The sequence below is a fragment of the Mus caroli genome, chromosome 8 (genome assembly GCF_900094665.2).
Source record: "Mus caroli chromosome 8, CAROLI_EIJ_v1.1, whole genome shotgun sequence".
NCBI classification, from domain to species: domain Eukaryota; kingdom Metazoa; phylum Chordata; class Mammalia; order Rodentia; family Muridae; genus Mus; species Mus caroli.
In genome coordinates this window covers 8,284,319-8,300,784 of record NC_034577.1, presented here as the reverse complement: position 1 = coordinate 8,300,784, position 16,466 = coordinate 8,284,319, and the positions used below count along the sequence as shown (strand labels likewise).

The following is a 16,466-nucleotide window of genomic DNA, read 5'->3' as shown; positions in this document are numbered from 1 at the left end:
AGCCTCATGTCCTGCCTGCCATTCCGCATCACCAGACTCATAAACTTCCAGACACCGTGGTTGTGCTGGGCAGCAGCTCTGTCTTGTAAGCCACTTACCATCCATGACCTGACAGGGAAGACTAGGTACAGAGCAGGGTCTGTGGCTCTGAGAAACCTGCAGGCCATGGGAACACTACATTAATGATTTCCACTAAGCTTCCAGCCCATTTACTTGGTGTATGCTCTTCTGGAGGCCCCAACTTTGCTACTGAGATTCCCCAAACCACGCTAGAATCTGGCCCTGGGGGATGGAGAGAACAGCCTGTCTATCCCAACCCTAAGAAACACCCGTGTGCTTTTGAGAAGCCATGCAAGGACTGACTGCGGACCCACAGCTGCCTTTTCCCTTAGAGGGATGAGTGCTGCACTTGGTGACCAATCTGTGAGAACTGCCCAGGTATGGACGGGAGCCAGATAGGGACAAATCACAGTGCCTGCGTAGCCCACAGCATGGCAGCCCAGAGCACAGCTTCTAGTGATGGAAATGGAGAAGATGTTTTACCTGGCACCTACACCTCTACTCCTGATGACCCTGAAGGTTTACACCTGTTAATTCCAGCACTCAGAAGGCAGACGCAGGGGAATAACCTAAGTCTGAGGGCAGCCTGGAACACAGAAATGAGCATCTGTAATATCCCCAAACCAGAAAGTCTGTGCACAATAATTCCAGCACCTGTGAGAAAGAAGCAGGAAGACTGCTGCAAGCCCAGGACCAGCAAGTGACTCAACCCCATGTGTGCAGAGTGGCATTAGGACACGCCAAGGGCCGTGATATACACACAGGAGAGCAGGGAGCTCTCACACTCTACGCTTGAGCATCTCTTGAGAGCCATGGCTACTTGCCAGCATGCTTTCACAACAGCAACTGCCCCCACACAACGGAGCTGTCTGCATCCCTCAGGGAAGCCAGGGAGCCAGTGTGATTTATTTCAGCAAAGAGATGCTACAAATGCAAGCCACAGCTTTTGCCTGGGCGAGTGGTTCTCCTGCCCATCTCCTAAGTATCTCCTGCAGGCGCTTGAGACCTGTGTTCTAGCACACTGCTAGCATTTCCTTGAAAAGCAGGGATTTCTAGACTTTAAAACCACTATGAAACAGGTAAAGGTGTGATGTGTCTCACACCAGGCAGTTCAAACAATGTCCAGAGCACACGGTCAATTATAACACAAATCTCATCATTTCTGCTTGAAGAGGTTTGAGGTTCTGACTTGCTCTGGGTTCTCTCAACTGAATGGTGGTTGGCCAGGTCTGTTCACATGGCCGCCCTGGCAACTGACAGCACCGTCCACCAGAGCCGAGTCCTGCACTGCCTTAGAGCCCTACCAGATAGGGTACTCTCACCGTAAGAGCTGCGTGCCCCAAAGCCAGCTCGTGCTCCTGACTGACTGGGCTTGGGCTGAGGTCCACCCTGACCCCCGTGAGTGGGGTGGGTGTTTGGCCTACATCTGTATCCACTGCTTACAGGAGTTCTGGATGACCAAAGAGCAATCTAGAAGATGCTGCAGTCCATAAAGCATTGAGGCACAAAGGAGTGTGTTTGTGTGAGTGTGTCAAACCTAGGAAGGCCTGCTGCTGCCGTGTCTCTGAAATCTGGTACAAACTTCCTAATGGGACTCGGGAGCAGCTCCTGACCAGGTAAAGCTGACTGAACAGCAGCAGTCATTTTCTTTTGTAGAGATCCCAGATTCCTTCAGAACACTGCCTTTGGTTTTAATCCAGGAAATGGCCCACATCTTACCAGCAGTTGTTATTCCAATTTAATGGGAGTGGGAGGGGGGTGAAATTCGGGAGAGAAACTACCCCTAGAACTTCTGTTTCCCACTCTTACCATCCTTAAATGCTCCCAGAAGATTTCAACAGTATTTTCCTGCATTGAACACATCAGGATTTCAAACCTGAAAAGCCAAGACACGCACATGGAAACCATCTCAAGGAAGATGAAGCAACACGTTTTGTGAGATAAGAAAAATAAGGAGTTTAATAATTGCAAGGGTGTAGCACACACAACTGAGTAGTCGACCCCGGTGTGGTCTCCTGTCGTGTCCCAGGGAAGTGGGGGTTGGCATGAAGTGCACAGGGCAGCAGCTGGAGGAGAACAGTGGAGTTTCGGACGCTGCTACACTGCAGCATGGTTCAGAACGGAAAGTGCTTCACATCTACACGACAGGAAATGGCTTGATTCCCCCGCATCCCTTATAGAACACGGAGGACTTAAGAGTTGGTGAGAGGCGCCCTGTGCTGTTGGTATCAAAGCTCCCNGCGCAGACACGCGGGAGAGAGAGAAGTGGGTGTGTACACCAGGGCCAGTTTTAAAAAGAACTGCTCTTGGGTGCAGATTCTTGCTCCCTGGAGAGCCTGGAAGACACTGGATCCTCAGAGAGACAAGGCGGCGTGCTGACAGCCTAACCACCCTGTCCAGGGTAGGGATGCTGGGAACATGAATACTCATGGAACACTCCAAGCAAATCATTAAGGCAGGTCTGAAAGGAATTGTCCTGGGGCATGGACGGCAACCTCGGCGGTGGCAAGGACACTGGCAAACATGGTCTTTGCTTCCTGTTGATGGAGGGGCTGCCCAGCAACCCCAGGCCCCTGTGCCAGCAGTGGAGTTGCAAGGAGTGTTGTTCCTGAGTTGAGACCTGCTGTGACAGCAAACACACTGNCTTTGCTGCAGTGTCTTCTGGGTCAGCAGAGTGCTTGGAAAACAGGGCTTACCAAAGGAAAGGAACACCTCAGCTTTTCTCACCCCGCACACTGAGCTGTAAATGCTAACAGGAGTGGGAGGCTCTGGTGGATCCTGACAGACACAACCCATAGACACTGCAACCAGCTAGAGTGTGGCAGAAGGAGAGAGCACAAACGGCCTTCTAAGCGCCCACGCAGAAACCTCCACATAGGACAGGCGGGCGGGCGGGCGGGGGCTCTCTGGGTCACGTCCTAGGGAAAGAGGCTGTGCGGAGGCCCCAGTAGCACACATTGCTCTTCAGTGTTTAAAGACAAAACACCTTTCTAAGGGAAAGTATCTCTGACTTGAAAACAACCTCTTTGGAGGAAAGAAGGGACAGCTAAGCTCCTGAGGTCACTGTTAACTGTTGCCAAACCAGGGGCAAGCATGGCCTAACAGAAGCAGGGCCGCTTGCCCAGGCCACCAGCCTTCCAGGGCCTGCCTGGGCCTGGCCTGGGGAGGCAGCAAAGTAGGGCNCNGGCCCAGCACATGAGGGCTCTCGCTGTGCTGCTCCACTTGGGGTTTGTATTGCTTTATTCTCGCTCAGAGGGTTAGGAGGGCTTTCAGTGGCCTGGACAATGCTGACTGCAGCCAGAGGCAGAGCAGAGCTCCTGGATGAAAACAGCCTGCAGCCAAACCCTGCCCGGCCGGCAGCACCGGCTGGAGAGTATGGAATAAATAACACATCTATGTACAGGGCTAACCCACTTCTGCACACTGTGACCAAGGCCCAGACAGGACAGGGCAGGGTAGCAGAGGCGGNCACCACAGGCAGGTAACAGTTTCCCCTCCCTAGAACCCATGATGCCCTGGGCACAGCCATAGCCGAGACTGGAATACTGCAGTTAAGAACAGAGACACACAAATTCGCTGTGCCCGAGTGCCTGTTCCCGATGGCACCATAGAGCCTGCATTAAACACGAGTCAGACAGCTGCCACGGCATCTCTTCACCTTTCTGCTTCCAACACTTCACAAACACAACTTCAGATCCCTGTGGCCAGAAAGGCTGAGAAGGAAATCCTAGCAGGAGGGTTAGCCTAGTCCCATCTCAGGTAGGTGCTCAGATCCCAGTATATACAAGGAGTACACAGGTATGCTATTTATAGATTCAACTCAAGTCCAGAAGCCAAAGGACTCTGGTCAGTCACTGCATGGAGAAGTGGCAGATATGTGCACACTCAGCCCACCTCAGTGTCTGTAACTCACATGTAGCTACTTCAGCAACAGCCTCATTGCTGCTGCTCGCCTGATGGAGACCACCTTCCTTAGTCCTGAATGTCACTGTGCTGGAGGCCAAGGGCCCTAGCCTTGTCCAGGAACTGCTGCTCTTCAGCCTATGAGAATGAAGTCAGCCTATAGATTGGTCTCATCCCAGGCAGGGTCGTTCATATTCTTTAGAACCTTCCTCACCAGCTTCTCTAAGTCCTTCCGGGCCCTCTGTTCCTCCTCTAAGGACTTCTTCATCTTCTTGTTATCCTGTAAGNCAAGCAGACAACAGCAGGTTCACTACCTCGGCACCTGCAGGCATCCTTCATCTTAGCTGAATCCTTAGGTAGCCCAGGTTGGGAGGGGCCGGCCAACCGAGCTGAGTCGTGAATGTACTCGAGAGTAATGGCAGACTCCTACTTACACGCATGAAGGTAACGTGAGGAAACGTGCCAGAAGGAAGGGGCTGGTAATAGGAACAGAACAGGGACAATGTCTACAGACCCACTGCTAGCATTTTTAATTCCCCTGTCCAGTCAAATGCAGAACAGAAGCAANAGCAACTGAATGAAACACATCAGGAAGGGAGAAAAGCCTACTGCCCCAAACACGAGAAGGAGAGACGGGCACTGCCAAGTATGTCCAGTTACCTCACCCTCAGGACAATGCTGCCCTGTCCCTCCAAAGCATTGAATATACACATCATACAACGGCTCAAGCAGGTGAAGGGGCTTGCAGGGCAAGTCTGACATCCAGAATTTGATTCTCAGAACCCACATACAAGTAAAGAGAACCCACTCCACATGTGCCATGCCATGTGCCCCACCCCACATCAAACACATAAAGTAATAAANGACTACTTAGAAGTTAGGCAAAAGACTGCTCACACCCAAACAGCAGCAAACCCAGGGCCGCTCGCACCCAAACAGCCGTGCTGCACAAGCAGGCATCTCCTGCCTCTCACTCTTGTGTTTTAAAATGATAATTTATTCTTTTTTAGACATGCACGTGTGTGTGTGTGGGGGGGGTGTTTTTCCTACATGTATGTCTGTGTACAATGTGTATGCAGTACCCACAGAGGCCAAAAGGCAGCATTAGACACCCCAGGGCTGGAGTTAACAGATAGGCTTCCGTGTGGATGTGTAAGCTGAACTTGGACCTTTTAGCCGCTATACCATCTCTGCAGCCCTTGCCAGTCACTCCTAACTGAGAAATGGCGTTGACTTTGTGGTTTCCTTTCAGTATACAATGAGCTTCACGTTTAAAACAGTATTTCCCTTTTTCTCCCATTAAAAAAAAAAAAAACTAATTAAAAGTAAAAACTGGCTGGCGTACCTGTCTTAACTCCTGGACTTCATCCTTTAATGCATACACCGTATCCACGAGGCTCCTGGAACAGGAGAACGAGTAAGCAAAAGAAAGGCCAAAGAGACACAACACAGACGGGCAGTGCCTCCAGGGTGGAGCCCCCCCTAGGTTCCTCAAGCTAACTCCAAGCTTAGACTGCCACCCATCTGAGGGGCTGCACCCCAGCCTCCGGCAGACTTTAGAGATCGTGTCACCCATGGGGTGGTGGGGGTGGGGAGCCAGCCAGAACAGAAGAGAAAGCCATCTTCTTTCTTTTCTATCACTGTCTGCCCGAGATGGAGTGGGGTGGGGGTGGGGAGCCAGCNAGAAGGGAAGAGAAAGCCATCTTACTTTTCCTCTATCACTGTCTGCCCATTGCTCCTGGTCTCTTCGACTATAATCTTTTCTTCTTCTGGAAGCAGCACTTGTGGAGCAGATTCTTTTCGTGAACCTGGGTCATTAGAAAGAGAAGGCCCACGTGAGTGCCACCTGAGGGGCAGGAAAGGGCACCTACTTCACTACACAGTCACTTATCACCTAGCGCCAGTGATTACGCANGGAAACTTTTCACCCCTTTCCTCCAGCTGTCTGCTGAGTGTGGCCAACCAAAANACTACAGAGCAAANGAAACAGCAAAGGCAAACTAAGTAAAAATAGCCTCTTTTGCGAATTATTAAACTCTCTTAAATACGTTAATCGCTAGCTAACAGCAAGTATACACTAAATAAAGGTCTGTCCACACTGCACTCAACACACAATCGAGTTTAAACCATTATAGCATAGCAGTAACGCTGGAAAGTCCAGACCATGAAAGAATGCATAATTCTTGTGCTTATAAATGAAAAAAGTCTAGCAATTGAAAAAAAGTTTCAGAGCTGGAGTGGTAGCTCAGTGTGAAGGGCTAAGAGTCACAGCTAAAGCGTCAAGAAAAAGCTGTACAGTAGTGATGTCTTTTAAAACCCTGTAGCACTGTAACACACTGGTTTAGGAGAGGTGAGGTTTACTGACTGATCACCAGGTGAAAACATTCTCAGCCCCTTGAGACACACAGCTTCCAATGGCAGCGGGAACACTGCTCACGGCGTAAGAGGCCCATGGTCCTGGCACAGACGTTGGCTGGTAACCACCTCATGTGTCGGACGCACAATGTGCTGCAGACACTGGCCTTGAAAGGATGGGCACCAGGAAGAATTACGCCGTGTGACTGATTATTCTCATTGTTTTTGCGCACCACCACCAGGTCCGCACTGGAGGAAGGACGGGCTCTGCATGAATATGGGCGCCTGCTGAAGGACGGGCTCTGTGTGAACACAGATGCCTGCCGAGGGCTGAGCTGTCTCAGCTCTTCTGAGGAAAGCATGTGGCACGAGGCAAGATGACTGTGCACAAGGGGTTAATTTGCTTTTGTGTTTCTGGGGTGCCCTTTGTATGTCTTTCTGAAAGCATATCAGATTTTAAGGAGCACTTCTTGTGCACCCTCGTTGGCATGGAAACCCTAGAATGGTGTTTGAGAGAGAAAACTGTGAAGAGCAGCTTTTCATGCAATTTAACCCGAGCCTGTGCTTCTCTGAATGCACTGAGGTGAGCCCACTGCTGTCTAAGCTTATGAAATGTCCCTGGCATGTAGGGACATATAGCTGTACTTCAGGCTAACTGTGTATCTGCCAAGCCTGTTGCACTGGAAGGTACTCAGTCAAGCCCAGAATGACAGAGACTGGAAACACCTTGGGGAGTTCAGGAGTGGCCATCAAGCCAGGCCCGCCAGGCCTATGTCACAGAGCACAACTTTGTCAGTAAAAGGAGGGCCCTGTATATGGTGAGGTAGTCCAGCCTTGACTCCCATGTGAGTAGGTTGTCAACACCCTAACATGTTCGGAGTATACTCTTTGTGAAAGACTATCCCAAATGATAGCCACCCCACCCTGGATGGGTTGCAGCTACATGCTCTACAGCACCTATCTTTCTCTCTGTGTCTCAAGTCCTGGAGATGGTAGGCTTTAACAGATAGTCCTAGGGAGGGACATATTTTAAAAACCAGCAGCAGGCTGACAGTGTCAACCCCCACCCCCAGCAGGGTNCAAGTGACAGGCAGATGTCCTTCCTGGACAGCCTCTTTGATTTAGCAGGAGCCACTCTGAGGCTCATTTCCTGTTGAGCACTGAGGGACACAGGTCACACAGAGAAAGCATGTTTACGCATGCCTCCCACACGAGGGCAGGTGTCTTTAGAGGAAGCTAGTGCATTCTAAANGTGCCCAAAAGTGAGGACCAGAGAAGTTCAGGCATCTGCGCTGCTGGACCCCAGCTCCTGGGGGAAGAAGGGGGTCCAGGAAACAGCACTTGGGATGGCTCTCCAGGCTCCCCACTGTTACCTTGCAGCCAAGTCGTACGCTTGGGCTGNGTGCTGATGGCTGTGTTAGCCTCAAACTGTGTTAGTCTTGGTGACCACCCTGTCACATTAAACTTACTATGGGCTTGAGAAGGCCCAGCGGGTGAGGCCCTGTGAGGCCTTGTCACCATACCAGAGCAGTGCGGTCCGCGCACTTCCTCTCAGCTCTTCCAGTCTTTTCTTGCTGGAAAATCTGTTTCCAGCATTAAAGCTTTCAGATTCTGTAGGAGACTGAGGGGTGCTCTACACTCACCAAGGACACTTTGCTGAATGAAGGTTGACCTTTTAGTTAACCATCTCTTACCAAACGTGGTCCTAAATAAAAGCTATGAGCTCCAGTAAGTAACACAATAGATAGATCTAAGGGACTAAACTTTATGGCACAGTTGTCAGTTTGAAAACACATGACAGGGTCCTGGACGTGAAACTGCTGTGTGCACAGGGCACCCAAGAACTCAATCAACGTCTAAGACTGTACTCTGGATTGAATGTATGACTGCTCCAGCTCTGAGACAGGCAGAAGGAACTGCTGTTGAGCCTGATAGTGGGTGACGGGCATGTAACGCAGACTGCTCATCTGTACAGCAGGCAGATACCCGTCAGGTCACCACAAGCCACCCATCTTTCAACATAACATGCATTTCTAAAATGATTTTTTTAAACGTGTAGCCGCCTTTCAACAAACAAAACAATGAAGTATAGCAAGCCAGTTTGAAAGTTAGCGGTATTTTAAAGACAGCAGTTTTCTAAAATACATACTCAACACTGTACTGAGACATTGCTGTGCTTAGTGGCATCAGAGCACAGTTTTCTTGAATACCTGGGTTGGAAAAAAAGCATGTAACCACAGAACCAGAGAATGTTCTAGCACTTTACATGACGCCCATCACAGGAGCTTAGATACAGCAGCACACTGTGAAGGCTCTGCAGCANAGTGGAGCTGTCTTACACACTGTGGTCCCTAGGGCGATGGTGTCAGGATCTGCTGCTGTTGCTTGCCTGAAAGACTGCATGCAGACCTCTCCTGGAGGTTCACAGCGCACTTCTAGAACACTACAGGTTTGGGTAAAGCAATAAAAAAGGACTCCTTTTATTATAATTCAGTCTATCCAAAGCTCCTCATCTAAACAGTGGACTTCTTAAATCTCAGCATCAGTGTTGTCACTTATGGTGTTTATGGGTAGCAGCATGAGAAGTGCCAGGTAGCCTCACAGCCCCAGTAAAAACTATCAATCTGCCCTCACCCTCCATTACGCCCTCCGTGTGCAAGTAGAGAAAAAGATGCATGCGCCAGACACAACAGTTTGCAATCAGCCCAACCTGGCACTTCTCATGCAGACTCTCCAAGAACAAACCTACAGATGTGTCTCACCAACCTCAAGTCCTGCATGAAAATTTTACAAGGTCATTCTTTGGTGACACTGGCATGCTGGGGACGCCTGCAGGCTCTAGGTCCTATGGCAACACCCACTCACAGATGTGATTCAAGACAGAGAACATGTCCACAGCAACAGAAACACAAGAGTCAAACACTAGTAGTCTCGGAATCCTGCCCTGCATTGTCAAGGCCACCTGGCTGTGGGTCTCGGGTGAGAAAAACAGATCCACAGAGGCTGTTAGAGCCAAGGATCACCCCAGACTCCTTCCTCGTGTCAGGGACCACGGGATGACATACAGCTAGGACTCAGCGATAGCTAAGTCAACTGTCCAACTCTGTAACTGTCACACCCTGTGTATGTTAAAAAAGGATGTGGGCACACACAGGTATGTGTTTGCCTACTCAAAGCAGTAGCTAAAGGTCTGTCACAAATGAGCATCAGCCCACCTAGTCAGTGGCCTGGCACACTCGGGACATGCTCCTGCATCATTTAAACACAGCTGATCCTACTTTCAGGACAAAACATAGCATTACACTTAGNCGATCTCTTCAGGAGCATCCAAGGCTCACAGGCTACACTAGCTATGGCTCTGGGGTTTGGATTGGCTTTTCCAACCTAGAAAAAGGAAGGGCTGTCACTACGAAGGGCTTTTTCTTCTGAATTAGGAGTGCAATTTGCAAAACAGAAGGGAAATGCTGGCCCTGGTCCAAATGAAGGACTTAAAAACTGAGCTTCTTTTCACTGTGAGGAAGGGACGCAGCTTCTGAGGACAAGCCTTTCAGTGACAGGAAACAGGAAAAAAGCAGCTGGACCTGGGGACACACCTTCGATCCCACCTTCCAGGAAAGAAGTGGGCAGAGCTCTGTGAGTTCCAGGCAGCCAGGACTCCACAGAGACCCTGCCTTGTACTATTTAGACTACATCTTACCTAAGAAAGTGCCANTCCTCAATCACAGCAAAAATGCATGCCCGTGGACGAATGCCAGCCTGGAGAATTGGCCATGGCACACTCAGCTTCAAGCTATGCTATGCCCTCCCCCATGTAACAAATATTAAAAGCCAAAGGCTAGCAAATGCAAAATTTATTTCAACTGTACAGAACAGATGTCTTTTTAAATATAAAACAGACACTTCATTGCCATATGCAACCACAGACAATAAGCATACTGTACAATACAATGCAACATTCAGATATACATCCAAGTGAGTTTTCAAATGGGAGTCTTGTACTAAAATGGCTTTTCCCATTCACAGATAAAGAGCACAATATATAATTTCCCCAAGATCTTATACCACTATATACATATTATTGTGTTTTGGCAATCTTAACGCCAAACACCGAGTTAGTGTAGCTTAATAAAGACTTCTGGCGAGTATCAGTTAGACAGGAACACTGTTGGGCCACCTACAGAAGGCCCGAGATGGCTTGGACCTACCTTTTCCATCAGTCTGCATCTTCCGTTTAACACTCACTGCATACAGGGCTTTACAGAGCTGCAGAAATGTTAGGTGCTATCAGCATGACTAGTGTTCCACAAATGTAGAAACGATGGCCCCTCCAACGCTGTGTCCCCTCTGCTACATGAGGACCATCTCCTGTGCCTGTGGCACTAACAAATTTCTAACCAGGTCACAAAACTAATGTCAGACATTCAAAACAAATGCAAAAAGGTTGAGCTGTTGTTCCACAGTGTGGGCCTCAACAGAAATTGTCACCCAAATGGCTCTGACTGGGACAAATGAGCAAGGGCAAACTGTCAGAACCAGCTCAGCAGCGCNGACCACAGCGACAGCTCCTTGAGCCAGCAGTGCCACTCCAGTCGGTGTGATGAGAAAACCCGAGTACAGCAGCTGCGCCTCACTGTTGCAGCACACAGCTGAGGACAGGCAGCCCATACTGAGGCAGAGTCAGCAACGACAACCACCATGTGAGGGGACAATAGAGCCACCTCGTCACTAAATACAGACGGTTTGTGTTTGTTTTGTTTTTCAAAAATCCCATTTGCTATTTGGCTGAATCCATACAACCTTATTCCTACTGGAAATTAATACTGGGCGCAAGTTCGAAAGGCTTGCTCCTTGACTTTCTTATAAAAATACAAACTCTTCAGAGGCAAAGCTGCTGCACAGCTACTGGGGATAGACAGATAGACTCAGTGTGAGCAGCTGTGCTGCCCCGCAGCTCCAGGTCAACCCCCTCCATGCACAGTGTGTGTGCTCCTCTACTCGCAGCAGCAGGACCAGCTCCCAGGAGAGGGAGCAAAGGGGTCAAAATACTGTATCCACTAGCTTGGCAACAGGGACTAGGGGTCAGAGGTCATGGCCACCAGAGCTCNATGCCCTGAAGGATGGAAAGAACATTATTCCCTATGGACACTGTGGCACCATTTCTAAAGCAGGTGTCCACAAACACTTAAAATACAACCCTACACTGTAACACCACAGTACCNGGGCCTGTGCTGCCCCTGGAGGAGCTAGAGGTGGCTGTCAGCTCTAACTGATACATTGTAACAGCACCCAGGCCAGTGTTGTTTCTCGAGCAGCTAGCTGTGGCTGTCTGCTCTAACTGAGGCAGCCTCGCATTCAGTTCTCAGGGCCAGTGCAAACCCCTTACAACAAACCCCAGGGTTCNGAGGGCTGGTCTCCCAGGTCACCCTGCGGGAGCATGCTCAGTCTTCCAGACTGTGCTGTGCTGANTACAGGGCTGCGGGAAATAGCTTCACTGCCACAAGGTGCTCATGGCTCTCACAGCATCCTGTGGCTGTGGGGCAGCCAGGCTGCAGCCAAGCCAAGCACACAGTCACACACCGATGTTACCTCCCACCAGTCATCACTGTGGTTCAGGGAAGTGTGGTGCAGTGGTGAATGTCTAAGCCATGTCGGTGAGAGTTCTCACCTCACAGCCATGCCACACACAGGAAAAGGCACAGAGCAATGGGTGGAGACAGATTCCAGACTCTGCTCTCAACACCCAGTGGCACCAGCCCTGGTGTGCATCAGCCCGGTGTTCTGCACTGTCACCAGAGCAGCTGTCAACTGACTCAGTGCTTCGGTCACAGACAATCCTCTCAATCTCTCCACAGCAACTTGGTCAAGTGCATTATATATTAAAAAAAAAAAAAAATTAGATCCCTGTGTGTAAGGCTAGTCTTCTCCGTTGTGGCACTTGGACGCAAACCTATGTGGCTGCATAAAATAGAAAAGTGTCCATACGGCTGTATCCAAAAGGAAGGGAAACAGTTGCTACATGGAGCTTGTAAGAAAAAGCTCCCTGTTGGGAAAAGCCCATCAGGTACTCACTGGACTTGCCACCTCCCTCCAACAGGCAGCAGTTTAAATTCAGTCTTAGATTGGCAATTAAGCCTCCACTAGGTACAATGGGAAATACCAAGACACTCTCCAGAGTTGTTAAAATATCACATAAGAGAGACAAGGAACAGCAAGAAACGTCTAAGAAAAGCAGGCTGCAGTACAAGCATTGTTAAGAAAGGCTCAGTGCGTTAGTTAGTTCTGGTGAGAGATATATGAGCAGCAGCTCTTACGGGATGCAGAACCCATTCTGTAACTATGGGCTGTCCATATACTGTCATACTCAGAGTCTTCCGAGAGGTCTGAGGGCTCCAAACGAGAAAGGCTACTGCGACGACCCAAGGAGTCTAGACTTGATTGGTCGTCATCAGCCAAGACGTGATTATGCATCAGGTCAGTGCCTTGCCATGCTAAGACGGATGAAGTGACAGGTGCGACAGGCAGAGGGGTGAGGAGGGACGGACAGGAGAGCCACAACCAAAACATGGAACAAAAGCAAAAGGTGATGGGAAGAGAAGGGAAAGAGAAAATATTGTTAAAAAAATGGCAACATGTCTGCTTCTCCTTACTTACTGCTGGGCTTTCCTAATGAACTTAAGCACAACCCTCAGAATAAACCCAATTCTTCCTCAGCCCAAAAGTCACAGTCCTGCTTCAAATGGCTGCATCTAAAGATACCTGTATGTCCCAGCTAAAAAGGCTACACACATTCATGCCCAAAACATGATTCTATATTCTTGGCAATTAACCAATTCTATTGACAATTTATTTAGGACAAAAATCTGTAGAAAGATATTAATTACATTATTAATTAATTATCTCCTATTTTGTTTCACCTCTGCAGTTATTCCTCTACCAAGACCACACACAGCAGAAGGTGCCTAAACTTACCGTGCCGGTCTACAACCTGCCCCAGCCTCAAAGTCTACGTGTGGACAAAGGGAAAGAGTGGTCCCTGGCTGCCCAGCTCCAATAAGCCCTGGCAGAGTGTGTTCCTATGTCACTTCCCCTGGTGTGGAACCTTTACTATCAGAAAGGTGAGTACAGACTGGCAATGCCACCACGTGGAAAGGGAGTTGACAGGAGGCAGGGGCAAGGGGACGGGGCAGAAGGAACTGCATGCGTGGTTAGCAATGTGAGCGTGAGCTGGCCAGCAGCTAGGTGGGCATGCAAGGCTGTGTGGGGCTCCTGTGGGGAGAAACCACAGGGAAGCCTCAGCAACCAAAGCAGGCTGTGTTCCAAGTCTGAAGGCCATTCCTTCTTTGAGACAGAAAGCAATGTCAACTGTGCTTAGTTTGCAAAGTCCTGCTAGCATCCACACATGTAGTGAACAGAGAGAAGCTTGAGGTAACGATATATTAGCATTCTCAAAACATTCTGCTAGGCATTTAATGTGGAAATGTGCTCCCTAGGAGCCCGTTCCCAAATGCCCTCGCCAACCGTATCACCTGTGCAGCACAAACTGTGCATCTATCCCGTTTCTCAGAGAGCTAAGAGGAAGCCATGTATGGCTGTAAGCTGAGGCCCCAGGATGCTGGCTGGGACACAGAACATCAACTGAATGCACCAGTCAGCACACTGACCATGCTTTCTGCATGGAAGGAATGGAGTCAGGAGCATGGGCCAGGCAAGAACAAAGGCTCTGCACAAACCACAGGCTGCCCTCCTCAGGCAGCCGCAGCTCACCCCAGGCACGGCTCCTCGCCCAGAGGGAAGTATGGACTGTCACATGCGGGAGTTCACAGAGCAGCCAAAGTCACCTGGGACTATAAGCTGGGGACTCTCATTTCCCTTTAAGCACTTGAAGTGAGGTGACTAATTAAAACCACACATCTAAAATCTATGAAAGTGCTGGCTATGGTTACAACCTATCAGAATACATCACGTTTAATCATCAAAATTATATTCATGAGTCACTCTTCAACCATCACAATTATATATTCCACAGCTTGCTAGGGTACCCAGGCTTCCTTCCCCATGTCTCTCCTACTCCTCTGAGCAGTTATAACCGGTTCTTCCTTAGAGATGGTAAGGACAAAAAGAGACCTCACTGAACCTCAGCAAGAACTTGACACCATGAGCAGAAGGCAGTGCAAAGCTGCAAGTGGAAGAAGAGGCCCCTCTCCACCTGTAAACGCTACCTGGGGCTGCGCCTGCCAAACCTGCTGGCTAAGCTGCAGGCTCCTTAATCAAAGCTCAAATGGCTGAAAATTCCCTCCCACTTTTCCTGTCCAATTGGCAAGGTGTGATCTGAGCCACCACACTGAAGGTGTTGTTAAAATGTGGAGGTGTCCTTCCAAAAACTGGGGTGGAGAAGGGAACAAGGTAGAAGATCCACGGCAACCAGTTTCTATGCCAACCAGCCAGCTCCAAAACAAACAGAGGGAGGACCGCAGGGGCCCTGCCTGCAGGTCAAAGGCAGAGGCCTCTGAGTCAGGCAGTGCTCCTGGACACACAATGCAGACTCTCACCTGTAAGGTGTTTAGAGAAACTACCTGGTGTCNGCCAAAGAAACTACCATTGTTTATTAACAAATACTAAAAACAAAATAAAATTTAAAGGTGATAGAAAGATGGCTCTAGATTTGAATTTTAGATAATTTTTAAAAGGAAAAAAAAAACCCAGTAACACCAAAAAAGGAGCAAAATTAAAGAAACTTCCACTGCCTTCTGCATGCAGCTGCACAATTCAAGTTTCCTAAAGGATGCTGGCCTTCACACTGGATGCTCCCTAGAACACAGTACTGTGGGACACTGCTATACTACTTGCTAAGCGCCTGAAACCTCCCTCTCAAGAGCAGCTAGTCCGTGCAGCAATTGCTTGTAATCTGTGCCCACACAGGGTGAATTGNGACACTCACTTGAGTTCAGGGTCTGCCGCGTCTTTGCGCTTGTGCAGTAAGCTTCGATAACCTTCAGGATCTGAGCGTCTTCTTCCAGCGCGGCTGTGCCTGTTGAAATACATGAGCCATCACCACTCAGCACACAGCCCAGCGCAGTTCAGATGCCACTNGTCACTTTCTTGTGAGCTAACATTTAGGCTCTCTAAATAGTTATAAATAGCTACACTTAAAGAGATTTTAAGGTTTGAAATTCTCACACTGTGAAGGGTTAGCATCACAGCTCTGTAAAGTCCTAAGTCCCTCAGTTTCTCCACCCACACACCAGACAGACAGCACAAGACTGGAATATGTGGCCTACAGGAGACAGGAGTAGCCAAAAGACCTCAAGTCTCATGAGAACAGGAAGTGAGACTCAGAGCTAAGCACCCCCAAGTGTCATCCACTGGGCCTTGACACAGTATGGGTAGGAGAGCTGCAGAGTCATAACATGAAACTTCTGGAAAGGCACCAGATCGCAGGCCTTAAAGGGACACTGTCTCTGACCCTAGAATTCTCAGGCACTAATGTAACAAATTTACCATGCCAAGCACAGAAGCGCTGCAAAGCTCTGCCTTAAATATAGCCTAGCCACCTGGGTACAGGTTTCATCTCCAGGCAGAGGCCAGAAGGAGCTGTCAGGCAGTGGGACCAATCACAGCCCCTTAGCCCGTGCTCAGAAAAGGATGGCATGTGGAAGAAAGCTACTTGTTTTTTTATATTTTTCTCTTCTGGTTCTAAGTTAGTTAGCTGTATTTTTTCTTTTCTTTTTTAAGTTCACTACTCTCCAACCATGGGAGACCAGAAGGCTGATACTCTCACAGCTGTAAATAACTATGCCTTGGTAACTTTTACAGATTTGTTTATTTGTTTATTTCACACCTCAATGTGTAGCCTTGATATTTCTAGAACTTGCTATGTGGCCAGGCTGGCCTCTTATCTTACAGAGATGTCTGCCTCAGCCTCTGGAGTGCTAGGACTAAAGGCATGAACCACCATGTCCAGTTCTCAGCAATATTTTCAGAAACTACAATGTATGTAAGGCAAACCAAGTATTTACTTCAAGACAGAGGACAGCAGTCCTGAGAGCACCCAGCTCAGCACCTGCAACAAGTCATGAGGCCGCTTCCCACAGCTCCTGGCCTCTGCAGAGGCTTCCTCTGGGAATGCAGATCCTTCCCTCAGGGTGCTG

At 49.2% G+C, this 16,466-nt stretch overlaps 1 protein-coding gene across 1 annotated transcript in view; it reads right to left on the bottom strand.

Moving 5' to 3' along the window:
• Nucleotides 1–2,952: 2,952 nt before the first annotated feature.
• The window catches only part of Arhgef7 (Rho guanine nucleotide exchange factor 7), a 118,865-nt gene continuing 105,351 nt past the window's right edge, over nt 2,953–16,466 (bottom strand). The window contains exons 20-24 of the mRNA XM_029480659.1: nt 15,257–15,346; nt 12,630–12,806; nt 5,672–5,771; nt 5,309–5,363; nt 2,953–4,243 (exon numbers count right to left, since the gene is read on the bottom strand). Of these exons, the coding sequence (XP_029336519.1) occupies nt 4,121–4,243; nt 5,309–5,363; nt 5,672–5,771; nt 12,630–12,806; nt 15,257–15,346 (545 nt within the window). The 3' untranslated portion in view covers nt 2,953–4,120. The remainder of the gene's footprint in view (nt 4,244–5,308; nt 5,364–5,671; nt 5,772–12,629; nt 12,807–15,256; nt 15,347–16,466) is intronic.